This window comes from Euleptes europaea, chromosome 2, assembly GCF_029931775.1.
Source record: "Euleptes europaea isolate rEulEur1 chromosome 2, rEulEur1.hap1, whole genome shotgun sequence".
NCBI lineage: Eukaryota > Metazoa > Chordata > Lepidosauria > Squamata > Sphaerodactylidae > Euleptes > Euleptes europaea.
Window position 1 is genome coordinate 47,863,875 of NC_079313.1, and position 27,391 is coordinate 47,891,265.

The 27,391-nt window shown below is 43.8% G+C and overlaps 2 protein-coding genes and 1 non-coding gene across 4 annotated transcripts in view; 1 reads left to right on the forward strand and 2 right to left on the reverse strand.

The window, feature by feature from the left end:
• The window catches only part of LOC130473537 (divergent protein kinase domain 1A), a 141,833-nt gene that overhangs the window by 11,996 nt on the left and 102,446 nt on the right, over positions 1 to 27,391 (forward strand). The window contains exon 5 of one of the 2 annotated variants that reach the window (XM_056845079.1): positions 5,220 to 6,099. The exons of the other annotated variant lie outside the window; for it this stretch is intronic. Coding sequence (XP_056701057.1) covers positions 5,220 to 6,032 — 813 coding nt within the window. The 3' untranslated portion in view covers positions 6,033 to 6,099. Of the gene's footprint in view, positions 1 to 5,219; positions 6,100 to 27,391 lie in introns of those variants that run through there. 2 annotated transcript variants of the gene reach the window in all.
• RPL5 (ribosomal protein L5) lies at positions 16,595 to 25,792 on the reverse strand. Its single transcript, XM_056845081.1, has 8 exons — positions 25,735 to 25,792; positions 23,942 to 24,011; positions 23,729 to 23,844; positions 21,338 to 21,472; positions 20,296 to 20,498; positions 19,687 to 19,864; positions 18,662 to 18,750; positions 16,595 to 16,752 (listed from the first exon to the last, which is right to left on the reverse strand). The coding sequence occupies exons 1-8, from the start codon at positions 25,735 to 25,737 to the stop codon at positions 16,653 to 16,655; spliced, it is 894 nt and encodes a 297-aa protein (XP_056701059.1). The 5' UTR covers positions 25,738 to 25,792; the 3' UTR covers positions 16,595 to 16,652.
• Positions 19,973 to 20,068, reverse strand: LOC130474049 (small nucleolar RNA SNORD21). Its single transcript, XR_008933198.1, has one exon. It is a non-coding gene; the product is annotated as a small nucleolar RNA SNORD21 (small nucleolar RNA).

Sequence of the window (27,391 nt, forward strand, 5' to 3'; positions counted from 1 at the left end):
TCAGCGTCAATGGTTAGCCTTCCAAGCATACCAGGCGCGTTAACCCCCCAACCCCTGGTTGGCCCCCGGGGTTCCCCCTCCTTCCCCTTTAGTTCAAGCTCCTTCCCCTGTAGTCCAAGCTCATGCAGAGGAGGTTTATGGTTCCAGTAGCTTAGTGAACCCCAGAACCTCCACATGGCCCACAAAGGTGGCCATGAAGGCAGCAACTGCTACCCCCAGGGAAATACACGCAGATACTTCCAAGCCAACTGCCTCCTCCCTCGAGGATGAAGGGGAGGAGAAAGAGGAAGGCGAGTTTGACTCGGATGAAGAGCCCCCCAACCTATAGATCAGCATAATAGGCTTTTCTCAGGGGAGGACTATCAAGGGCTACTGGCTAAGTCCATTTTAGCTCTTGACCTGAATGAGGACATAGAATCTGCCGAGGAACCCAAGTCCAATCGGAAGCAGGGAGTCAAGGAATGCTTTTCTAGATCACAACAACACACCAATTCGGTCCCCTTCCCTGAGTTCTTCATTAGGGCAGTTAGGGAGGAGTGGGAAAACCCTTCCTCCAATAGACAGGTCCCACCCAACATTAAGAAATTGTACACTCTAGCGCCTCACGCCATGACCATGCTCAAAGTACCCCTCGTGGACGCCCCGGTGCTGGATCTCCAGTCCCTGGGCCTCGTACCAGAGGATGGAGTGGGTTCCTTAAGGGACCAACTAGATAGAAAATCAGATTTCTTAGCTAGAAAAGCACATGAGGCCTCAGCCTTAGCCATACAGGCTAGCGCCACCACCTCCATCTTTGCCAGGTCATCATATCTCTGGATCAAAAAGATTTTACAGCTTGTTCCCGAGGACAACCTCAGAGTAATCGGTGGACTTGAAAGGATTTTAAACGCCACCACCCTAATGGCTGACGCCTCACTTGACACGATGTCATTCATGGCAAGATCAGTGTCATCGGTTACCTCACTGAGGCGAGCCCTCTGGTTAAGAGCTTGGCCAGCTGATTTCAAGGCCAATACCACCCTGATGTCTTACCCAGTTAAAAAGGGCGCCTATTCGGGGAGAAACTCGACAGCATTCTTGTCAAAACTAAAGATAAAAAACAGGTGCTCCCAATGCAACTTAAGAAGGATCACAGACCTTCATACCAGTCCTTTTGTCCCTCAAGGCCATCACCCCGATTCAGACCTAACTTTCGGAGAGGCTCCTGGGGGCCCTCTAGAGGCTCATGGGGCACCCGACCCTTTCGAAGGGGAAGGAGGTTCCAGAGTACACAAGGACCACAATCCAGAACGGATAGGGGAGATAAGTTTCCCAAAAATAACCCACAGTGACGCCAATCACCTTCAGGTAGGAGGGAGACTTCAGGAGTTCACTGCAAGGTGGACTCTGTCCAATCCGGACAAGTGGGTCTCCAAAATTATCACACAGGGCTACCTTCTAGAATTTTCATCCCAGCCTTCAGACCGATTCATATATTTCCCCAACCTCACACAGGAAGGGAAAACACAGCATAACCCTTACAGCATACAGTAGCTACTTCACATCAGGGCCATTGAGCCGGTCTCCGCCCTCCAAAGGGGCCAGGGAGTATACTCCATTTTCTTTACAGTCCCCAAGAAAAACGGGGACTGGAGGGCCATCCTCAACTTAAAATACATCAACAAGAGGATGGCTCACAAACATTTCAGAATGGAGACAGTCAAGTCAACCGTGGAGTCCCTTCTCCCTGGTACCTTTATGACGGCTGTAGACCTTACAGAAGCATACTTCCATATACCCATCCACCCTTCCCACAGGTGTTATCTGCGCTTTGCATACGGACACAGTCACTACCAATTCAGGGCCCTTCCCTTCGGCCTTACTTCCGCCCCCGGGGTCTTCACCAAGAGCCTGGTCACCATCATAGCTGTCCTCAGACAGGAAGGAATCCAGGTACATCTGTACCTGGACGATATCCTGATCTGTGCCCCGACTCTAGACCTGTCCAGGATACACACTGCCAGGGTCATTCAGATACTCCAAGAGCATGGCTACATGATAAATTTCCGCAAAAGCTCCCTCACACCATCACAAACCATGATTCACCTGGGAGTGCGGATCAGCTCAAGAAACAACTCACTGTCCCTACCCAAAGAAAGGGTGGACAAACTTGTTGCACTGTCATCTGCCACAGCCAGACTAAAGACTGCCAGGCTCATGTCACTAGCAAGGCTCATGGAGCTGATGGTGGCCTGTATAGCAGTCGTCCCATGGGCCAGATTCCACTCACAACCACTACAGTGGCTTCTTCGACTGCATCCACTAGACATTGCCAAGAAAAAGATCAAGACAATCCCCATTTCCCCTCAGGTCAGACAGAGCCTTCGCTGGTGGTCCAATCCATCGAACCTTTATAAGGCAACTCAATACATACGCAAAGAGCTCATTCAGGTCTTTACAGCCGCCAGCCTAACAGGTTGGGGAGCCACCCTGGGCGATCAGTTAGCCCAGGGACGTTGGTCACAACTAGAGTCGAGCCTTCACATCAATTTACTGGAACTCAGAGTGGTAAGGCTAGCCCTGTTAGAGTTTGCACCAATTCTCAAACATCACCACGTCCTCATAAGGACGGACAATATTTTGACCAAAGCTTATGTCAACAAGCAGGGAGGGGCCAGGTCCTCCTCCCTCCACAAGAAGGCATCAAAGATATTCACGTGGGCCCAGGTAAACATTCCCTCAATTCGCGCAGAACATATCAAGGGAATCCTCAATGTACAATCCGATTGGCTAAGCCGCCAAATAGTAGATGAGGGAGAATGGGAATTAGATCAGGAAACATTTCATCAAATTACAGAAAAATTTTGGCACCCCTTTTGTAGATTTATTTGCTTCAGAATTAAACCACAAGGTACCAAAATATTACTCAAGGTTCTTCCATCCAAAGGCGGAAGGCACAGATGCTCTTCTGAGCTCATGGCCCAGGGGCCTCCTTTATGCTTTCCCTCCCATTCCCGTTCTTCCCAAGGTCCTACGCAAAATTCACCAACAAAGGGCCAACGTAATTCTAATAGCGCCTTATTGGCCACGCAGACCATGGTTTGTGAACCTCAAGAGAATGTCTTACCAGGAACCATGGCAAATACCACTAAAGCGGGCCATTTTACACCAGGGTCCCCTGATGCACCCAGACCCTCAATGGTTTTGTTTGACCGCCTGGCACTTGAAAGGCGGTCTCTTCTAAATCGAGGCTATTCCAACGATGTGATCAATACCATTATAGAAGCCCGTAGACCTTCCGCTCGCCGCATGTACAACACATCCTGGAAGGCCTTTGTTAGATGGGCCAGGTGAAAGAAGGTTAACCCACTCCTACCGGACTTATCCACCATTCTAGAGTTCCTGCAAGAGGAAGTAAGACTTAAACTGTCAGCTCCACTCTAAGAAGGCAGGTTGCAGCATTGTCAACGGTACTACCCTTTTCAGAAGGGTGTCCCATAGCAAGACAGAGACATATCACAACATTTTTAAAGGGAGTTTCCCAAACTCGTCCCCCAGTAATTCACAGGTTCCCTTCCTGGAATCTTAACCTTGTCCTGAAGGCCCTTACTACCATGCCCTTCGACCCACTTAGGACAGTTCCACTAAAGTTCCTTCACATGAAGGTACTCTTCTTAACTGCCATTACTTCGGCAAGAAGAGTTTCGGAACTCAGAGCTCTGTATCAGAAAAGGCCTCTGCATCTTTCATAAGGACAAAGTGGTGCTGATTCCAGACCCTACCTTCCAGCCTAAAGTAAACTCCCGTTTCCACAGGGCTCAGGAAATTAGCCTCCCATCATCCTGTCCCAAGCCATCAGGAGCGAGGGAAAAATCATGGCATTCTTTGGACTTGCGGAGAGCTATCCAAATATTCATCGATCGCACAGCAGAGTTTAGGCAGACTGACTTCATGTTTGTAGGGATTTCAAACCCCATCAAAGGGAAAAGAATGTCAACAGCTTCCATTAGCTACACTATTAGACAGTGCATCTCGGAGGCCTACAAGGCCACTGGTACTCCAGTCCCAGGTGGAATCACGGCACACTCTCTCTGAAGCATGGCTACGACGGCAGCGTTCGACAAGCAGGCCCCGGTAGAGGAGATCTGTCGGGCAGCTACCTGGTCCTCAGTGTCGACTTTTGTTAAACACTATAGAATCAATGTTTGGTCCTCAGCACAGGCGGCCTTCGGCCGTAGGGTTCTCCAAAACGTCATTGAATAAACTACTCCCCACCCATATGGGAGCTCTATGAAGTCCCACAGCTTACAGATCAGGATGCCCTTGCCTCAGGGGAGAAAATAGAGCCTTGGATACTTACCGTAGAGGCTCATTCTCTTCTGAGGCGAAGGGCATCCTGCCCACCCGGGTTTCAATCAGCGACGTATTAGGATAAACTAAGTACTGTTAATTATCAGTGACGGTCATTAGCTCAGGTTCCGCTATTTAGGACCTTATAGGTTTCTCCTGTTATAGTTCTCTTGTTAATTTAAGTTCTAACAAAGCTTTTCTTGTGAGTTCGTTTTTGTTACTGTCAACTTAGCTAGACTAGACGGTAACTGGCTTCCTGCAGGCTGTTTTCCCGCCAAGGGAGACAGGAAGTCAAAGTTTTGGTCCTGCCTACCCGGATGGAGAGGAAAACAACTCACAGCTTATAGATCAGGATGCCCTTCGCCTCAGAAGAGAATGAGCCTCTACGGTAAGTATCCAAGGCTCCATTTCGTGGAACTGAGACCAAACTGTACTTAAGCTGCTTGTTGTCTCTCACTGTTGAGATTGGGGAATTATGGTATGACTTTTAATGTGTTGTTATCATGTATACCATTCTAAAGTTAATTCATTACATGTTTTTCCTGACCTATCTTCATGCTTGAACACTTGAAATGTTTGAATATCACCATGGCATATAGTTCCTTCATCCTTGGTCAAATAATCAGAATATTACAAATTGTGCTTTTTTGATATCTGTTAATGTTAGAAATGGCGATTTGTAAAGTGGCCTAAATAATTCACTTGAGAAACTTCAGTAACACAGAAGAGTCTCTTGCTTTCCTGTGATTGACCAGGGCTTATATCAAGGTTTTATTAATGTCTTCCCGTGGTTCCCAGTTATGTATAGTGTTGGTATCAAGCAGCAGTTTAGTTGCTGGAAGAAATAAATGCATATGATATTTGACTATGTATACATGACTTCTTTCTAGGCAAAACTAGGTGAGCAGGGAAACCTTCCTGATTTGGTTAATCTCGTCTTGTCTGTTGCGGATGGAAACAAAGATGGTAGAGTTTCCTTGCCGGAAGCAAAGTCAGCATGGGCCCTTCTTCAGTTAAATGAGTTTTTGCTAATGGTAATCCTTCAGGATAAAGAACATACCCCCAAATTATTGGGCTTCTGTGGGGATCTTTATGTGATGGAAAAAGTTGAATATACCTCTCTCTTTGGAATAAGCCTTCCATGGATCATAGAACTTTTCATTCCCTCTGGTTTCAGAAGAAGCATAGACCAGTGGTTTACTCCATCATGGCCAAGAAAGGCAAAAATAGCCATAGGGCTGCTTGAATTTGTGGAAGACATTTTCCATGGACCTTATGGGAATTTTCTTATGTGTGATACAAGTGCCAAAAACTTGGGTTATAATGACAAATACGACTTGAAAATGGTGGATATGAGAAAAATAGTGCCAGAAATGAACTTGAAAGAACTAATTAAAGATCGTCACTGTGAGTCTGACCTGGATTGTGTGTATGGATCAGATTGTAGGACTGTGTGTGACCAAAGTAAAATGAAATGTACTACAGAAATAATTCATCCAAATTTAGCAAAAGTGTGCCATTTACTCAAGGACTACTTGCTTCGTGGGGCTCCTTTGGAAATACATGAAGAGCTAGAGAAACAGCTGTATTCTTGCATTGCCCTGAAAGTCTCGGCTAACCAGATGGAGATGGAGCATTCCTTAATACTCAACAACTTAAAAACTTTACTGTGGAAAAAAATATCTCATACAAATGATTCTTAGCTTGTCTCTGACAGAAACACGGCTACTGCTGTAGGAACTGACCACTTTGTCAAACACAATTTCAACATATTTTAAATACTCCATTTAGCTTCACTTTCATCAGTACTCCTTCAGTCACTGCCACCCCAGTGATTTTTCCAGTTGAAAAAATTGTGTGTTCTCTAGCATCTATTTTGACAGAGGCTACTGATGTTACAGCACTCCCATGTGGGGAGAAAGAATGCAGGCTCCATGTTCTCCTCCTGCCCTTACCCAAATTAATATTTTTACTACAGACATTTTGTTGATCATATTTACTGGGCTCCATCAAACTTAATGATTTGAACCAAACTTGCACATTCAGAAAAAGCATGGGTTCAGAGCTTCTGCAGCTGTCCTGTTTCAAAATATGAATACAGGATAAAGTTTGAATACTTGGCCATTTCCACAATTCCTGCAAAGAGAAGGTTTGTAAACCTCCCTGGTGTGCTGTCTTTCCACAGGCAGGGAGTTTTGAAATAGGAGACTGCTGAAACTCATGAGTCCTACCTGCACTCTTAAGTAATCCAGCCCCAAGAGGGCTTCAGTCCTTTAATACTGTGAGAAGCTGCATTCTTCCACCCACCCACCCCCCGCCACAATGGGTTGTGGCTATTTCAGAAGTTTCTTTTGGAGTCTCAGTTTTTACACATACTTAGCCTGAAGACCCACCGCTATTAGAATCTAACATAGTAGAATCCAAGCTGCTGTTTGTAAATGAAATGAATATTTTCAAGGTTGTCTACTAATTTTAGCAGGGCAGAATTTGCACATTAGTGATTTTTAAGAGAAAATCAATATGATGATTGAAAAACGTTTTAAAGAAACTAGGTTTTTGGAACCTGATTTTGTTAGCTGTTTACATTTGTGCACACATTTACCTCATGCATACATTGAATGTTACTATGTTAGACGTTTCCTAGTTAAACATGCATTGTACCATGCTTGCAGTTAAAATTGAAAAGCATGTTGCACGTACACACACACAGTGTAGCAGCAATATTTATTGATACCTACATAAAACAGATGAATTACGCAAATTTATAATAAAAGAGTTAAGGGGTACACAGTTTTGAAGCCAAGGATTTGGGGGGGGCGCTTTAAAATGAATTTTGTATGCAATTAAATTATTTTAGTGCAATTAATAGTCCAATCATAGTTGTTGCTATTTGAGGTGAAATATTTAAAACCACAGGACATGGTCTGGTCAAAGGTCTAATAGCCTGTTCTCATGCATGTTTTCTCCGAAACTTCCACGGAATTCAATAGGAATGTGCATAGGACTGAGGACTAAACCAGGTTGGCTTCAACAGAGAAGAAGTTCTGTGCTTAACCCTCTGAAATCAGAGGAACAATCGTGCTTAATACTGACTGGCTCTTTCCCATAACTACCAGCCACATTGGTAAACTATGCCATAGTTGTTGGATCCAAGTATTTTCATCCAAAAGCCAAAATCAGTGAAGTGCTCTATCTTAGTGAATTGTGGGTCATTTTTGTGTGTCCTGAAATTGTGGGTATTCGATTAACTTCAAAGGTTCCCATCTGGTAAGGACAATCTTCTCAGTGGAGGAAGGGGACCACTGGATCCAACTCACTATTTTAAAATTGAATTTTGAATGAATGTTGTGTAATGTCTAAACTTGTTCTGGGACCAGGGCAGCCTGGTTTTTCAACCAGGGTTTGCCTTACATTAGGGGCGCTGGGTGTTCTGAATTGAAACTTTATCTTTGCTTTACTTGCAAAGCAGCAAATAAGACAATTATCAGATACATATATGTTTAAGAGCACTTCTCCTAGTTCAATTTTTGGAACTGTTTGGTACTTTTTTGAATATTTTGTATATTTCACAGGGCTACAAGCATGGCCTCCACTTCCGAACAAATATAACAACTTTGATTACAAATAGATAACCTTGGTGTCCTTTTAGCTTCTAGCTATCAACACTGCAGTTCGGTCCAGGTGGATAGTTCGCTAAATCTGCTCAAATGACCTGTAATTGTTCTGCAGAACTCTAGTGAACCACTTGTGCGTATGAGCCTTGATACTAACACATATTCTCACCTCTTCACTTGCTACATCGGTATTTCTATTACAAGGGGGAGAAGCTAAATAAAATTCCTTCATTTTAAAGTTTCTCTGCCTTTTTAAATTTAACATGTCATAACTTGGTCTAACTACATAATGAACATGCACTCATAAAACAATGGTCTGTGATCCCTATATTAAATAAATGTGAAATACTAATTTGTTTTACAATCATATGCATTGTTGCCTTGTATAAGTATTTTTTACTAAACCCAGTCTTGCACAATGTCCACTTTGAGTTTTTAAATTTACAAATATTCTTCAAGAGTTTAATATTTGCAACTACTAAGGAGCCCACATCTTCCCAGGCATATGTTCATGCCAAGTAGATCTGAATGTCAGTATTGTTACAATCATTGCTCAGTGGGGAGGGGGAATATTGAGCCAAATATTTCTAGACATTTGAAATAATTTTGGAGTAACAACTTGTTAACGAAGCAGTTTGTACTGTTTTATTTTGATTGCTGTTACACCATCTTCAAGAGTTTTCATTTTGAATATGAATTGTTTACAATAAACTGGAATTATTTCCCCTTTTCAGAAGTATTGTTCATTTGATAAGCCTTAGAAAGACAAAGAATATGACTTTATAGTAGAGTGAAAAAGAGAACAAATATTCCTTTTTGTCTGAATACACGGAAGCATTGGAGTTGTAAATATGAGGTACCAGTCCTGAGGAAACTGCTTTTTCAGAGGGCAGCCATGTTGGTTTGCGATAGAACAGCTACATTACAGTCCAGTAGCACCTTAGAGATCAAGATTTTCGGGGTATAAGCTTTCAAGAGTCAATGCTCCCTTCATCAGAGTCAATGGTCTTGTTAATTCAATGCTCCTTTTAGGCATTAAGCTAAGCATTTATTTTGATCTTTTACTAGCTTAGTGTTTTTTGTGTATGTGGCTTCATAGTAATCAAAACTGTACATAAGGTTTATTAGGCCCCACTAAATGACACGTAACAGGGTGTAAACATCATCATCATGATGGATGTTACACACACACACACACACACAAAAGATTAAAAATAGGAAAGTTCTTCAAGACATGATGGTCTTGAGCAAGTCAAGTCTGTATTGTGTGCAGAGCTATGATTCTTGAAATCCTCCTTTTCTTTACTGGATGATTTCAGATATCATTAACAAGTTGTTAGCCGCTTGGTCAATCCCAAAATAACATTCAAAAAGCAGAATACACTCCACACATACTTTTATTAGGACCAGCTAAATAACACACAACTCTGTTTGAGGTTGCATGGTCACTGGCACTCTCAAGTGTCATCCTCTTGTGCCCCTCCCCAAATCTCACCAGTGAGTTACCAAGAGTGCTTGTCTATGTTTTTCTGTGGGTATCCCAACCCCTTTTTGATAGGGAACTCTTTGGTTCTGTTACCAGTTAGGGTCCCTATCCTTTCCCCGTTCCCTGAATCACTAGGCGGTGGGGTGTGCATGAGGATGAGAACAAACTCCCTTCTCTCTCTCCCTTAGCTCAGACTATAGGCGAAAACGCATGGCCGCTTTAGCCTCCTTTATTCCGTTTCAGCCAGGATCGAAAGCACATTGGGCGAAAACTCATGCGTTCAGAAAAATTTGATCCTGGCTGAAACGGAATAAAGGAGGCTAAAGCAACGATGCGTTTTCGCCCTATCTATCTAGCTTGGCTAGGCCTTGATAATCCTGTGTGATTGAGTGACTAGGTGCAGAGAAAAGCTGCAGAAGTGCCTTGTTGGATCAGTCCAATGGTCCATCTAGTCGAGCATCCTGTTTCATTCAGTGGCCAACCAACTGTTCTGGAGGGCCATACCACAGGGCAGAGAGTCCATGGCCTTCCCCTAATGCTGTCTCTTAGTGCTGGTCTGCAGAGGCTTACTGTCACTGAATGAAGCAGTTCTCTTTGGTTATGCTGGGTAGTAGCCATTGATAGGCCTCTCCACATAAATCTTTTTTAAAGCTTGTGGCTATTATTGTGTACTTTGGCAGTGAATTCCACAATTTAGTTTATGGTCCACATTACAAAATTTGAAACACAGATTAGGTGTAAGATCAGGGGTGTGTGTGTTTGTGTGTGTGTGTGTAAAGTGCAGTCAAGTCGCAGCCGACTTATGGCGACCCCTTTTTGGGGTTTTCATGGCAAGAGACTAACAGAGGTGGTTTGCCAGTGCCTTCCTCTGCACAGCAACCCTGGACTTCCTTGGTGGTCTCCCATCCAAATACTAACCAGGGCCGACCCTGCTTAGCTTCTGAGATCTGTTGAGATCAGGCTAGCCTGGGCCATCCAGGTCAGGGCTAAGATCAGTTATACATAATATTAAAGCCTTCTCTCTAACCCCAACATTCAGCATGGGTATACTTTTTGACTGTCATGCCAATACCTGTGATGGGTAAGGAAAACAGGCCAAAGTGATTACAACACCCTAAATAATCTTCTGGTACTTTTCCTAGTACACCACAAAAGTCCCAGTAGGAATTTTTTTTTAAAAAAATAGATGGGATAGTCTCTGGGGCTGGGGTATAAACTTCCTCTCAGCCTGGATTGATAACTGAAGGGTAAAACTGTTCTGTTGCTAAGGTAATTCTCACTGCCCTACCAGTCTGTCAGTGACACTCAAGGTAAGTGGAAGGCAATGAGATCACAGTAATTAAAGTGTATAATTCTATCAAGTGTATCTGTATTTTTTTAATAGTAGGCCACATGATCAGAAATTAATGTGTGCTAGCCATATTGTTTTATTAGCAATGGTGGTGACATGTTACTTCTAAAAATCCATATTTTTAATAATGAATATATAAGCAGTCCAAAACACTTTACAATCAACTTTATTTGTACAAAAGGGCACAGTTAACAGGCCTAGTGCTAGGCGTTGGTCAATAATAGTAATACATTTTATTTATATCCTGTCCTTCCCTGGCAAAGCCAGGCTCAGTGCAGCTAAAATCAGTATATATAAACAAACATAAAAGCAGTGATAAAAAATATTCATAACAGTTTAAAATATTAGATTAAAACAGTGTTGAAGATAATAGTACATCAAGTGGCATCTTATCCATTCCTACTAAGAAGTGATGTTCTTCCAGTGGCTTCAACTATCTTTTGGATGTCCTGCTTCAGGAGGTAGGAGATGAACAGGAAAAGGGACAGGGGACAGGAATAGGAAAATGGGGAAGGGGAGGTCGGGGGGAGGGGAAGCCAGTTTCCAGTGGTACCCGTTGCTGCCCTCAACCATAGGCCTGCGAAACATTGCAAATAAGACCGCCACCCTGCAGCGTTTTTTGTACTGTAGGGTGTGGACCTGACTTGTGTGATTGAGACCTGGGTGAGAGAGGGCGAGACAGTCGCCTTGAAAGAGCTTGCTCCCCCACGTATCTCGGTCCTCCATCAGTCTCGGTCTTTGGTCAGGGGTGTGGGGGTACCGATACTCATCCAGAAGGCGTTCTCTGTCAGGGCTCTACCTGCCTCAGAGATCTCCAGCATTGAGAGTGTTGGTCTGGGAAGTTGAGGAGACCGTGGTTTTCTGGCTGGTATACTGGTCACCCAATGCACCAGCAGATACCCTGCTGAGCCTGGTTGAGGCGGTTGCGGGGTGGAGTTTCCCAGGCTTATAGTCCTGAGGGATTTCAGTGTCCATGCTGGTTCCATCTTGTCTTCTCAGGAGTTGGATCTAGTGTGATCCATGCTGGTGCTGGGGCTCTCCCAGATTGTATTAGGTCCCACACACCAAGCAGGCCACACATTGGTCTGATCTTTGGGTCAGGGATAGATGTAGGTCTGATATCCATGGGGAGGGTGCCATGGTCAGACCACTTGGCCCTGAACGCCCAGATTGACTTCTTGGCCTCTCCCTATTTGGGCATCGAGCGGATTTATGCTCACCAGTGGAGGCTCATGGATCCAGTAGGATTCCAGAGCGCTCTGTGGGATCCGATTCCTTAGATGAGCTTGTGGAGGACTGGCATGGCTGTCTCCGCAGCCATCAACAAAATCACTCCCCAATGCCCTCTTTGCCAGGCCCCATGGTATACAATGGAGCTCCAGGGTAAGAAATGGGAGCTTAGATGGCTAGAGCGAGTTTGACGGTGAACTCATGATCAAGCTGCAAGAACATCTTATAGGACGCTTATAGGATAGCCTATGAGGTGGCAATGAAGGCCACTAAGAAACAGTATTATGCGACCTCCAATGTGTTCGCTAGCTCTTGCCCAGCTCAATTGTTTAGAATAATTAGGTCTCTTACGTCCCTTGAGGAGGGACAATCAAATTCTAATTTGGCTATTAACTGTGAGGCTTTTGCGAGCTATTTCGCAGATAAAATCATGTCGCTCCACCATGACCTCCCTGCCAATATTGCCAATATTGATACAATTAATGAACTGGAGGCCTCTTGGCCATCTTCTGGTCCCACATTGGACCACTTCAGTCAGCTCGCCCAGGCCGATGCAGACAGGATCCACCTGCCTCCTGGACCCGTGCCAATCCTGGCTGGTCAAGGCCAGTGGGGATGCGGTGTGATCATTAACTTGTCCTTTAGCACAGGGGTCTTCCCAGGGAGTTTGAAGGAGGCAGTGGTGTGACCACTCTTTAAAAAACAAATCTTTAGATCCTAGTACACATCAAGCCCTGAAATTAAGCCAGAAATATGTCTGATTACTGGGGGTTTTTTTTTTTAAGTCTAAGTTAGTTGAATACGTTATTTAAAGGCTATTACCATTTGAATTACAATTTCCCTTTTGTCATTAAGCCTACATAACGCCCCAGATACATGATGCAATTGTAACGGAATTAGAACAGTTCAAATAAATGTTTTGTTAAAAAAATTAGGTGAGGTGCACCCTAGGGTCAAGTCCATGGGCTATGTCGGACACCAATATACTAGATAGGCAATATAATTATCCACCTAATCCTAGGTTTCAGGCAGCCGACTCAAGGTTGACTCAGCCTTCCATCCTTCCAAGGTCAGTAAAATGAGTACCCAGCTTGCTGGGGGTAATGTGTAGACAACTGGGGAAGGCAATGGCAAACCACCCTGTAAAAATAGTCGGCCTGGTAAACATCGTGATGTGATATCACCCCGTGGGTCAGTAATGACCAAGTGCTTGCACAGGTGCACTACCTTTACCTTTTTAATGCTAGATACTACTTTTGATTTTTACAAACTGAGGCTGCAGTTCGAAATACAGTTGCTTAGAAATTGGTTTCACTGAAATTAAAAACTTAAAAAAAACAATTACTGAACATTTCTGATACTATAAATAAAACTTGTGCAAAAGTCAGACTCTGTTCTTTTAACATTTAGACCATACTGTCCCCTAGTGTAACACATTGCTATGTAATTGCTTATACTCAAGTTTATATATAAAACTCCACTGAGGAAAACATAGAAGCCTAATAAAACTGTGTCATTCCAAGGGGCATCTCCATCAGTATGTTGCAGTAAGCAGTAGTATAAGCTCACTCATTCCTTTGTTCAGTTCTCAATTTGCAATCAATGCCCTGTCACTTCAATAAATGATTTTTTAAAATGAAGTTTGTTAGAATTGCATGTTTCATCTCTTCTCCTGTCACCTTGATTTCATTTTTGTAAAAAACATATGTAATAAAGAGGTTTTTGATAGAGGAGGGGCTACATGACTCTATCATTTATAGCCAGGCCCATGTTGCCTGTGCATGCATCCCTTGTACTGTCCCTTTACCCTACTAGGGCAAAAAGCTGCCAAGGGAGAATTAAAAGAGATTCAAGAAATCATGTTAGAATGCATGGCTAGGAAATTTAACTAAACTACCACAGTAAGCAGCTGCATTTAAAAAATGCAACAGTATAGGATCATTCTAGAAGATATCTGTTCTACATAAAATACACCAAATCTTATCAGTACTGTTCTGGCGTGTGTGGATTTACCATGTACAAAATGGGCTTTTGTTTAAGATGTGATGTGTCTTTCACTAGCACATTCTCTTCTGGTGTTTTTATTTAGGGGGGAGGTGCCTTTCAACTATAGCTTTGGTGTGCCAAGAAATTGAGTCCAATTTAGTACTAAGAAACTAAAAACATTGGTTCAGGTTTGGGCCTACAGCAAAATAAGAGTTTAAGATGGAAAATAACTGTGCAGTACTTGGAATTCAGCAAGCGTTGACATTTTGCAACTGAGATAAGATTCCAGATGCAGGGAAGAGGCAACCTTGACTCCCTAATCTCCAAGGCCAAGAGCTATGGCAGTGCATCCTAAACTAATTAGCCACATTCCGTTCAATTTAGCGAAAATTATGAACCTTGTCACCTGTGAGAAATGGGAAGGGCGTGGACTACAGCTGAGCCCTCACCATTTATCACACTTTGGTCACCTGGCTAGCAACAGGGCAACATAATTCATCGACATAATCAGCCACGGATCTGATTGATCAAGAGCTCAGGCCATACTCAGATCCTCTGACCATAAAAGTTTAGCATTTCCAGACTACTTTTGTTCTTGGTGCCTAAGCTATAGTTCCTTGATCCAACTTCAGACCTTGTGATTGCTTTATGGGCCAGACAGACTTTCTGCTCATGCTGACTCTGGAAAGAGTGGACTTCAACTACTGGAAGATTTCAGCAAGAAGGATAACATCTGGTAAACTGAACTGTTATTACTGTGTACTTAGTCCTTTTGATCTAGTTTTGATTCCTCATTGCTTAATGTTCTCTTTGAAAATATTCTTGCACAATTTCAATAAATCCCTTTAATTATGTCTCATGTTTTTGTCTTCAGGTGGCTTCAATCTAATTCCAGTACCTAGGCTAAAGCGGCTACACCTACCAGGTTGTTTTGTGAAACTCACACTGCAAGTGGTCTATCTTGCAGGGGTGACTTTCTTAACTTAAATCCCAGGAAGGCTGGAAGCTTGCCCCTTGGCTTCTGGTTGTTTGAGTAGTGCAAATGGGCTGGTGGAAGCTACCAAGACTGAGGTGTGAGGACTCACATCCCAGGGTTTAATAATTTTGTTTTGCTAGCCTATCCAAGAGAATTCTCTTGGACTAGAGGTTCTTGACATGGAGTATTTTCCCTAAGACTGAAATTATTTTGTACTTCCCATCCTATAAAAACATGTTAGCTAAAATGTCAATGGAAAGAACAAGTAACTACACCCACTATACAGAACGGCACAGGAAAGGGTAACAAACTTACATAGCCACTCCAGGATAGGATTTCCACTGCTTTTGTAGGATATGGGTTGCTGAGCCTTACAATAACATATCAATACATCCTCTACTTCAGTGGTCTTCAACCCCTGGGGCCAGCACCCTCCGCTGGATCACAAACCCCAATACAGCCACTTTGTGGAAGGATTGGCTTGCCTAGAGAACAAGGGTGGCATACTTCTTGCATACTAGGAAGTGCAGGGCAATGACATGAGGTCACTCGGTGGTGAACTTTCTTCCATTGCTCTGCCTTTTTATTTGCTCCTCACTATATAGTATACCTCCTGCTTGGTTTGCATTTCATATTCCTTGCACTTTTGGTCTGCTGCCATTCAAAGGGAGGGTGAAGCATGCTGTAAATTCACTGAATACTTTGCTGCCCTGTAAAGCTAAGAGCCCCTTGTGTGGGTGGCATAAAGATTCTAATAAAGCTGCTTTAGTGCTGCTGTAGTGTCACTGATGCAGCCCACAGCATACTCAACCCCAATTATAGAACCACTTTCAGCGTTTAAACAAATAGTATAGCATTCACATGGAGGTGCAGTGGACTCACAGCTGCTCCAGCATACACCATTCAATACTGGTAGTACAAGGAAGCTTTAGATGGGGGAATGTAGGATTATGGGGTAGGTGAGCCATAACAGAGACACAATGGATACAGCTTTTAGGTGGTGGGAAATCAAAAATTGTAGGGATGGCTCAGAGCAGCAGCTGTGCTGCTTCACATTTTGGGACAGGCAAGATATGGAAAAGTGGTACAATGGAAATGGACGGGGTCTTTATTTTTTTAAGTGGTTAACCCATCACTGTTCCTGTCACTGGCTGTTTTACCATAAAGTGTAGAAAATTTCAAATGGAAAGTTAAAGCAATAGCTTCACAAGAAGATGCACATGAGATATACCTATGAATAAAATGAAAAAGCAAAGGAAGGAATCCTTTATGTCAAAAAGCACATCTTGCTCACACTTCCAGTAAGGCATAAAAGACTCACTTTCCCCACAGGCGAACACTTAAAATGGATGCGGAATTGACATTACCTCAAGTTTGCTTACATAAATCAGTTGTAGTTAACATTGTGCAGCCTCTCCCCCACTGCCAGGTTGTTGATCTTGTGATACTTAGAGGGGTTTCAAATGTTTAATAGGGATAGTCGCAACAATAAAATTAATTCCATCTTCTCATCGGTAATTTTTTATACCAGAATGAAGTGGCAAAGGCAGGAAAACCAGCAGGTTCAGCAATCCATTTAAAGAAGCTATGATTCCATGTCAGTAAATCAACATTAACAACACTGGTTCAATAAATTTATTGTTTTTTCCAAAATCTTCATAGAAAATTATGGAATGAATCTTAACTATCGGCTGCACGCTCCTGGGCCCTAAGGAAGCTGGCTTTCTTCTGAGCCACCCGATCTTTCTTCTGGGCAAGGGACAATTTGGGACGGTTCCACCTGCACAACAAAGAGTTCAGTGTTACTGCCAATCAATTTTTTAAAAACCTGACAAGCAAATCTGAGCTGTCACTCCAACCATTAAATCTGTCGGATGCCAAAGCACGGTTCTCTAAGAGAACCCACATTGGCTTTGTCTCCTCTGTCATCCAATTCTATGTAGCATCAGTGCTCATAATTACTTACAGTGCGTCATGTAGTTTGGCTTTTGTCAGTTTACAAGTTACTATATGCTAAATAAACAACACTGTAATCTATCAATGTAATTTATCCCCAGAACAAGCTGGCATTGTGTAAATAAGGCCTGCTGTGCCTCATGCACAAATTGTAGCTGTGTTCAACATTTTAGCTGTGTTAACATCTTTGGGATATTGTATGTCTTAACAGGAAGGGAAGGAGGTGACTACTACTATCCCTTTTTATGTCAGAAACCACAGGGTGTGGCTGTTAGCAAGTCCACGCAAGATTTCTCCTACCCACCTTCAAGTACACAGCAGTACCAACCCTAAGCCACTTAAGAGTAGACAGCCGTTAGGCCTCAAAGAGAGACGGGCATATCTGTTCAACCAAGTATTTATTGCTAGACTGACCAATCTCTGATCAGAGGAGCCCTCCCTATATTCAGGTATTTACTCGCTCTCCTTTCCCTAAGCAAATCATACATCGGGGGTGTCGAGCTCATTTGTTAGGAGGCTCGGATATGACATAAATGTCACTTGGTAGGGCTCTGTGTAAATAAATACATACATACCATAAAATGTAATGCCAGATACTGGAGATACAAACTTTACAAAAGACACAGGCAAAGTCAATTAATGATATTGCTTTTTACTTAAAACACAAACAAGTTTACAACAATAACGTTCTTACAGTATTTTCTTTTATTTAGCAGTGTTATTGTTATTTTGTAAAGCATGTTTGTATTTTAAGTAAAAAATAAAGTAAAAAAATATTAATTGATTTAAAAAGTGTCTTCTATGAAGTTTGTTTCTCTAGTTCCTGCCATTAATTTTGTTAAAAAATTTATACTGGGGGATAGATGCCTTGGCTGGTGAACCTGCAGCAGGCCCACCAGCCCATATCTGGACTAGGGGAGGACTGGCTGCCTTGACTGGTGAGCCTGCCACTCTATCCCAGTCCAGAAAGACAGGGAGAAAGAGAGAGAGAAGAGAAATAAAGAGGGAGAAAGAGAGAAAGAAACAGACAGGAGAGAGGGAGGGTGGGTGAGGGAAGGAAGGGAGACAGAGAGAAAGAGAGAGAGAAAGAGAGAGAAAGAGAATAGAGAGAAAAAAACAATGAAAGAGGGAGAAAAAGACAAAGAGGGAGGGGTGAAGGATGTCGGCTGGGCTTGCGGAGCCGCTCTGGCCCCTGCGACCCTGGGAAGGGAGGGGGGAAGGCTTCTGGCTGGCGCGCAGGGCTACAGCGGCCCTGGGAAGCCCAGAAAAGGTCGGGGAGGGGGAAAGGGGGACTAGCTGCCTCAGCTCCGTGGGCTGGAGAAAAGCCCTCCATGGGCAGCATGTTTGACACCCCTGTCATACATCCATAAACTAACCAATGAACAAGCTTGTACTGCAAAAGCTGCTGAATGATCAGAGTGATACCCAATGCAGTAGGCATGGAGACCACTATTAACAGTTTGTAAGATACTTTGAATCAGCATGAAGCCCAGGGCACTTATGGCATAGTTATGAATTAGGGTATATCACAGAAACATCTAAGAGAACAGGATAGATGCTTTTTGAGCAACACCTGTTAGATGCACTTTCTACTAACAACTCAGAAATGCCATATCCATCATGTTATTCTGTTTTAGACACTGGTGAGGGATGGTCCACAGACCACCAGTATTGCTAACTGTTACACAGGAACCTCTTGTGTGTGAGTGTGTGTGTAGGGGGGTCCATCATACCTTTTCTTTTTGACTTCTCTCTTGGGTTTCTTTTCATGGACTGGATTCTCACGTATTCCTGCGTGGGCTTTTTTATACATTTCTTCCATCTGAAAACACCATAATATTTGCAAATCATTCAGCAAGTCTGCCTTACAGACTTTGTAATGGATTTCTAGAGATAAAGCTTTACAGTGAACTCGAGGCGTGACCTCATCAACCCACCTCAAATCTATTCCAAACAAGGGTACAGAACCAGTCCAAGAATACTTCAGTACAGAATAATCAGCATGCTGGATTTTCCTCCAACATTTTAAATAGACCAGAGGCCTGCAGTTAGAAGAGCTTTTATACATTACATTAAAAAGGGAAGACAAATTTTATTTACTAACACAGGCATCATGCATGTATTCTAATTGAAGAGCCAGGGTTAAACTTTCAGTGGCAAACCAGGTAAAGTGTGAAACAGCCTTAAGTCACTGACTGAAGGCAACCTGCATAAACCATCTCTGCAGCAGCAAAGTTACAAAGAGTGTGGTAACCAATTTGGCCCACAGCAGAGTCAGCGTGGTGTAGTGGTTAAGGTGTCAGATGAGGACCTGGGAAACCCAGGTTCAAATCCACACTCATGCCATGAAAGCTTGCTGGATGACCTTGGGCCAGTTACACCCACTCTCAGCCCTGAACCTGGCTTGGATGAGAGACCCCCAAAGAATACCTGGGTCATGATGCGGAGGCAGACAATGGCAAACCCCACCTCTGATGGTTTCTTACCTTGAAAACCATATGGGGTCACCATAAGTCAGCTGTGACTTGACAGCCAAAAAAAAAAAAAAGAGCGAGAGACTCTCAATTTTCCCACAGCTCCATCCTCTTTATATACTGAGAATGGAGGGAAAAAGGAATGCTTGGAGCATAGATACCTGACCTCAGTTCTAAATGAGCCACAAAGATCACTCATTTACATTTTCCTATACAATACAGACTCAAACTAGGACCTGTTTTGAATTCCATCCACGATTAGCAGGAAACAATTAACATCTTACCATGTCGGGCGTCACATTGTTCTTTATATACTGGGAGAACTGTTTTTTGTAAGCATCTTCATCCTCCTCCATCAAGTAACGCATGTAATCTGCAACATTCTGGCCCATAATGTGCTTGCGGTGGACCTCTGCGTTAAATTCTTTGCTCTCGGAGTCATAGCCGGGGAAGCGCTTGGTACTGTGAGGCAGAAGTAGAGCAAACTTTAGCAAGGTGTGGGAAAGACACTGTATAGAACAGTCATCTCGTTCTGTTTTTCCAAGCTAACAGCAAGAGTCAAAAGTCTCAGCCACCATCAGTCCCGTCTTGAAACACCGACATCCATCATACACATACCAAGGACCAACTACAGAATGCTCAGGAAGTGGGATATCATCACACAGTAGCCGAGTTAAAAAGAAACAATAAAAAAGTGGACTATTTATGTTCTGGCTATCCTTTTTACCAAAGTGTGAAACTCATACAAATACAACCAGACTTTTGCTAATTATGGCAAAAGTCAAATGCATCTACGATAAGCAGGTTCTACAATTAGGTTTCTGACTAAACTGGGTAAGCAAAGATCTGTACTTCCTTAAGGAGTTATCTGAACAAAGGGAAAAAAAGGTTACCTGTGTGGGATTGACAGACCACCATCCACGGCTCCTTTGAGAGCTCCAAAGACCTTGTTCCCAGTGGTAGTTCGTGCCAGACCGGCATCCAAGTAGCACGTAAACGCACCAGGTTGACCGTCCACACTTTCCACGTTGTATTCATCACCAGTTACTTCAACTTGGCCTTCATAGATCTTGTCAAGGCCAAATTTGTTCAGCAGCTACAAGAGAATTTTTTTCCAACAGATCTGGGATTTTGCTGAAACAGCTATAGATTTTTCAGTGAAAACTTTCTATACTGCATCAGATACAAGTAAGCAGACTGAAATCCCTCTTAAGAGCCTACTGTGGCTGGCTGTAAGAAAAATACAGAGAGCAAGCAAGAACAAACGCCAAGCCCTTCAAACCCAAGCATGGAAGAAATAGTTCAAGTTTACAGAAATTAACAATATCCTAGTAAATAGCCTTGTTCAGGGCACGACAAAAAATCCTCTGAAACTGCATTTTACGATTCTTGGTTGCCCCACTCCCTGTAATTTTCCCAGACCTACTCTGTGGCAATTAGTGATGCAGGGGATTGTCAACAAGGTATGGGATATACCTTGTGAGGCCACCCTCTTCCATTATAGCAGTATTAAGTTATTAAAGGAAATGAAGCCTGCCACAATTTCCCCCTATGGTACACAATGCCAAGGACTGCAAGGAAGGAAGACTATCTCAGTGGCTACAGAGAAGTGAAGCCCCCCACTGAACAAATTCTGTTTTTGCTGTAAGACCTGATTGTACTTTTATCACAGAAACATTTAGCAGCAACAGGAACACAAATTCCTTGATCCCAATGTTTATTTCTTGATCTTTTTAATAACGTGCTGGCTTAATACATACAAGCAATGTATTTATACCTGTCAACATTTAAGAAGGCAGACTATCCATTTTCTACATCTGTTTTTCTAAGGCAGCATTATGAAAACTGCATTGTCAGTGGGACTGTGATTCTTGAAATGGCACATTCTAATTGGTGTCCCACAAGAGTCTGAGGCGGCTTTCAACAGATACATACCCTGCGGGCCAGCAGCAGGCCCGTGCAATAGGCAGCAGCATAGTTGGTCAAGCCTACTTTCACGCCGTACTTTGGCAGCTCGTGAGCATATGCTGCACAGACAATCATGTCACCTTCAATTCTGGCATATGCGATCTGACAACAAAAGCAGTGTTAGTGGCCGCAAACCCCAATCCACAGTAAAATGCAACACTGTATTACCTGCTAAACAAGAGGATTCCCACCAAACCTAGCAGACCACAAATGGTCATTTCCCGAGTCAGTCGAAAAATTGCTGGTGACAGTGTCGATCCACTCAGGGAAAAAACGATCCCCTCTCAACACAGCGATTTGTAAATATAACGAGAGACATATGTTTCTTTACTTCTGCAATCTCAGTTACAGGGACTGTGGGTACCTGTAAGTACTGGGAATAGGTTTTTTGTACGTTGGTCCATGGCAAAATCCAAAAACATAAGTTACGTAATGCCTCTTATTCAGACCGACCAAAATAACACAACACAGTGCACAAGCTTTTGAGTTCTCCAGAAATTATCAAATCGGATGTTTAAAAAGAACTTTAGGGCTTCTCAGCATCCTCTGCAGGATGCTTTACTGGATTCATGGGCACAGGTGTGTCTGGCTGGGGTCAGGCTGAGCCCTTGGGATGCTGAGAACAAGCTGCAAAAAAGTATATTCAGCTAAATGGCTAACAACCAATAGTTGATCAAACATCCTTGCCACAAATTTCATTTACTCTGCCCCCGCCAACATTGCAAGAGCACCCGCCTTTCCCCAACCATGATAGCTCCCACCTCCTTCCTCTATTGCTGTGGCAGTTTCTAATGTATCAAAGCAGAGCTCTACAGAAGATTGCACATGCACGCTCTCCTAGGTCTAAAGATCAAAAGCTCAGTGAGTGAGGGTGTGCATACATGAGCACATGCAGCTGCAACAGCGCTGCACTTGATTTCTCCAACACAGAAGAAAGGAGGGAGATGCTGCTGCCTGCTACTCAGCTATCTCCTAAGCAGCTATTTCCTCAAGCTACTCAACAGGCAACAATATTTCCCATAGCTGTGGAAGGCACACAAGCAATCCTGTGTCACAATGTAATACAGGAAACAGTTCTCCCATTTAAGATAAGCATAATGTTGCGTTCGTATTCCAGATCTGGCATCACAAACTATAGGACATTCATAAACGTAGTTAAACAAGAAAATAAGAAATGTGCCAAAGACGTACATTTCATTTAATAAGATAGAAGAATCAAGTCCACCCTTAACGCAAGCAGTTTACTGATGACAAGTCACCAAAAGTAACTTTGACAGTTTTTTAAAATATCTATTTTGCAAACTCTTTCTTCAAGTAGGTGAGCATAATTAAACAATAATGCAACCTCAATAGACAGGATGAAAGACCTATAGTTTCACAAATCACTTACACCAGCTTAGATATATTACTCAGAATGACACCTGAAAACATACATCCCACTCCTTAATGAATTCACAAAGGGAACAAATACACTATAAACCAACAGTTGTTTGTCTTGGGCTTCAAAAAGATCCACCATGGAAGCCCAGTTTGGGACAGACACACAGAACTGTGTTAGTGACTACCAACCCTTCCACAAAACTACAATTCTCATGCTCACCTACTTGAAAGGTTTGCAAAACAGATATTTTAAAAAACTGTCAAAGTTACTTTGACTGTCATTTGACTGGAGCACAGACAGTTCCAGATTTGAAACAGGCTTATATTTACTGTGAAGGATTGCCCTAAGGCCAGTGATAACTAGCTTGTGGGTTAATGCTTCAAACAGTTGCTTTTGCAACAGTGTAATGCAATAGGCAACATCCAATCAATTTCCTATCTATGCACTTAGCTTGTTTTCCAGACGTCTCTCTTAAATGGAGACAGAATTGGAAGAGCAGCTTTTAGAAGAATTAGGAAGATGCTATGCCAGGATTTATGAAGGCTTAATTTTGATTTTGCTCCCTCAGCATTTTCTGCAGATGGGTAGTTTTTTCCCCTAGTGAAAACCACATGCACTCTTTTCAAACACAACATGCGTCAAGAAAACACTAGCAATCTGACATCAGTACAGGATGTCTAAGATGCATAAAAAAGTAAGTGGTGTAACACAGAGCTCAGCGTCGGCTTAAGGGAGCTACAACAGTCCCCTAGACTGCTCCAAGAGCACTTTTACACTTACTCTAAAGCTTTCTTTGTGGAGAGAATACTGAAAGCAGTTCCACAAGCACATCATTTAAGAGAAACTCAACTCTGCTTCCTATGCCAGCTAAGGTATGCTTCGCGTCTTACAGAACTCCTACATGGAAGTCATTTCTGTGAAAAAGATTGATGATGCAACCCCTCACAGTATGGTGAAGGACAGAACAGCAACCTTACCTGGCAAATTATATCTCTGTTGGTGACACGTACAATCATCCTATATTTAGGAGTGTTGTACTTGTTTTTATCTTGAATCACCAAACGTTTCCGAGCATAATAATCCGTCTTTCCCTCTGAAAGAAAAAAGTACCAGAGCATATTTAGAAACTGCAGACTCAGGTCTTCATCTAGTTAAATGGACTGAAAGATGCCAAAAAAAGTGAACCGTACCTCTCCTTCTTCTGAATTTTACTTGATACCTCTTGAAGTAGGCCTTATTCTTGACAACTTTGACGAACCCCTGGACCAGACAGAACACAAAAGTGTTAATATCAAAGACGAATTCCTGAACCGGAAGAACTAAATGCAATAAAAAGCTTTTGAAGCTGACAAATGTAAAACAACTTTCTTGGCAAGTTATCAGTCAATTCTTTAGACATGTGGTCTTAAAACGCATATGCTGAATTAGATGCACCTTTTTCACTGCTGTAACACTGGGAATAATCCACAATACTCAATTTCACATGGAGCTAAACCAGTTTTCCAATTTTTTTTGTTAACTTGTACTCCAAAACCCACAAATGTTTAGTGAGCTGTAAGTATGTATAAACCTTTAATGGGCAAACACGGCTTCCCAGCACAAGTATCAATCAACACACAGTCCCAAAGCACTAATGTCAAGGACGAAACACTGGTCAATGCTACGTCACAAGGGACCAAACGGTAGATCTATAAGAAACCAGGAGCCCAGAAATCAAAGTTATCCAAGACTCCAGACCTATATCCCAGCCTCTGGAAGAAAGGGCAGGTTTTCCCTGCCATTCTGTAAAGCTGCTTCACATGTACTACCTTCAGCATAAGGAAGGCAGCTTAAAGCGAAGGAACATCACTTCCCATCCTGCATTTGTCATTTGTAGGCTCTCTCATTTGAGTACATTCATGCTGTGTTATCTTTGCGCTGCATTTACTTCTAGACTGTATAACAACATCCACACTAGAGCAAATATCTTGACATGGCAGCTGAAGCCAACTTTCACTAGTGAAACGACACTCAGCAATGAACCACTCTTTAGTTCTGACTTTGTAATCACTTGTTTGTAAATATTAATTTGTCTCCATAAACCTTTCTTACTTTTATTTTTAAGGTAAGCATATATTTGAAAATGTAATGGGCGAATAAGCCTGAAGGGAATGCGCGTTTCATGCACTGCAAAGAACGTAACTTGCACATGCCACAAAACAAACCAAGAAACCTTTGCAACTCTCCCCCCTCCACCAAAAAAAACTTTTAAAACCAAGAAGAGATCTTGCAGTGCCAGCTTCCATAGGCTTGCACAAAAGCTTTACACCAACCTGTCCTTAGGTCTTTTAACACCCCTTTCTATTTTTTGCTGAAACACCTCAACGCCATCTACCCTTCTGGGCTTTCTAACAAGTTTGCACAAACTGGAACAGAACTGCGGTCATGCCTCCCGAAAGACTCAATAACGGAGACCTGCGATGCCCTCGGGTCACCCCCCAATTTAACCCACCCCATTACGTCCATCCACCCCTTTCCCCGAAGCAGGAGCACAAACTAGGCCGGCCGCCATGTGTGCCTTTCAAGGCGTTCAGGGCCTGCACTCTCTGCCTCTCCAGATGTCAAAGGGGAAGGGGCAAAGCCGCTCTATTTGGGGCGGGTGGGGGGCTTGAAAGAAGAGGCCATGGCCCGAGAAAGGATCGCAATTGGGGAGCAGAAGCAGGAGCCCGGAAGCGGAGGAAGTCCAAGCGCCAACCCCGGGAATGTAAGCTCGGACGAGAAGGTGGACGGGGGGGGGGGAGGCCGTTCTCCTTGCAAAAGCAATAGCCGCAAGCGGGCAGCGCAGCCATTAGGCCACGCTGGAAGCGGCTTCCGCAGCCAGGGCCGCCACTTCCCAATCCGACTCCATCCGACCGGCTGGAGACAAACAGGAGCCGGCGGCGGCTCCAGAACGCCGAACCGGGTCTTCCCTCCCCTGCCCGGCCGGTTTGGACCCGGTACTGACCATGGTTCTCGGTCCGGCCCGCTTTCGCTGTCGAGCGCGGCCCGCTCGGCGAAACGTCTGCAGCCGTGAGCGCTGAAGGAAAAGGCCGAGGCCGCTGCGCAGGCGCAACACGTCACCGGCCTGACAACGCGGAGCCGACCCGGCAAGAGAGGCTCTGGCGGAAGAGGAGGGTGCTGCCCCGCAGAGGCCTGGAAGAGAGCGAGCAGCCGGCTCCTTGCCTCCTGCTTGGCGGCGGGTTGGACGTCGTGGCCTTCAGCAGACAGCCGTCTCCTGCCCCCTAGCGGCGGTTCGCGTTAAGCAGCCTCAACGCTGACAGGCACGTTCCTCGTTAAATCCGCACCTTTCCAAAATAACCAAGGGCGAAACCGCACGGTCGCTTTAGCCTCCTTTATTCCCTGTTTCAGCCAGGATCGAATGCATGCCTTTCGCCGAACGTGCGTTCGATCCTGGCTGAATCCTGGCTGAAACACGGAATAAAGGAGGCTAAAGCGACCGTGCGGTTTCGCCCTAACGTAAGAACATAAAGATCATGATTTCTCCACACCCATCTCTCCCCTGGACATCACAGACTCTTCTGCACACCACACCTAATCCCATCACGCCTGCTATTCACATGTACGTACTGTTAACATTTACATACTAATGCCTGTCTGAATTCACTCTCCTCTACTTAAAGACAGATGGATTCACATTCTAGCTGTATGTGAAGAAGTGAACTGTGGCTCACGAAACCTCACACCCTGCCAGAAAATATTTTTGTTAGTCTTTAAGGTGCTACTGGACTCTTGCTCTTTTCTACTACTGCAGACAGACTAACACGGCTACCCGCTGGGAATAAGAACATAAGAAAGGCCCTGCTGGATCAGACCCAGGCCCATCAAGTCCAGCAGTCTGTTCACACAGTGGCCAACCAGGTGCCTCTAGGAAGCCACTAACAAGACGAAATCATTGTGGTGTAAGCGTTTGTGAACCAGAGCCTGCTATTTATTTATTTATTTATTTATTCACTCATCCATGCACTTATACCCCCACCTTCCTTCCTTCCTATCCCTGCCTCTACATGTGAATGCCTGAAGCTGCCACTGATCTGTCAAAAGCCAGTATTGCATATTCTGACTGGCAGGCCTTTTCGAGGGCTGGAGGAAGAGACCTTTTAACTTCACCTGCTACCTGATCCTTTTAGTTGGATCAATCCCCGTTCCTTCTGCATGCCCTACCACCGAGCCATAGCCCCTCCCCAAAAATAGCTGCAAGGAGAGACAGGCATGCAGCTGCAGCTGGTGGAGTGAGTTTTGTCCCACAAAATGCTTATGCCTCAGTAAATGTAGGGAACAGCAGCCATCCTCTATTAGTCTTGCTAAACCCAGAGGACAGGAATACTTTAGGAGCTGTCAAATACATGACAGCCAATGTGGTGTCGTGGTTAGGGTGCTGGGCTAGGATCTTGGAGATCCTCTGCCATGGAAGCTTGCTGGGTGACCTTAGGGCAGTCACATGCTTTCAAAGCCTACCTACCTCAGAGGGTTGTCATAAGGATACAATGGAGGGCAGGGGAACAATGAAGGACAGGGGGGAAAGATAGGGTGTAAATGAAAGATATAAACATGTTTAAGCGCCACTCCCTGTCTGAGCATGTGTCCTCAGTCAAACTTTTCAG

Excerpts from the sequence above, each read along its gene's own strand:
- RPL5 (XM_056845081.1), bottom strand. Across the intron at positions 20,499-21,337 it reads GCCTGCTGCTGGCCCGCAGG|CTGCTGAACAAATTTGGCCT; the intron begins GTATGTATCTGT and ends ATTCTCTTGTAG. Across the intron at positions 19,865-20,295 it reads GGTCTGTCAATCCCACACAG|TACCAAGCGCTTCCCCGGCT; the intron begins GTAACCTTTTTT and ends TCTGCCTCACAG.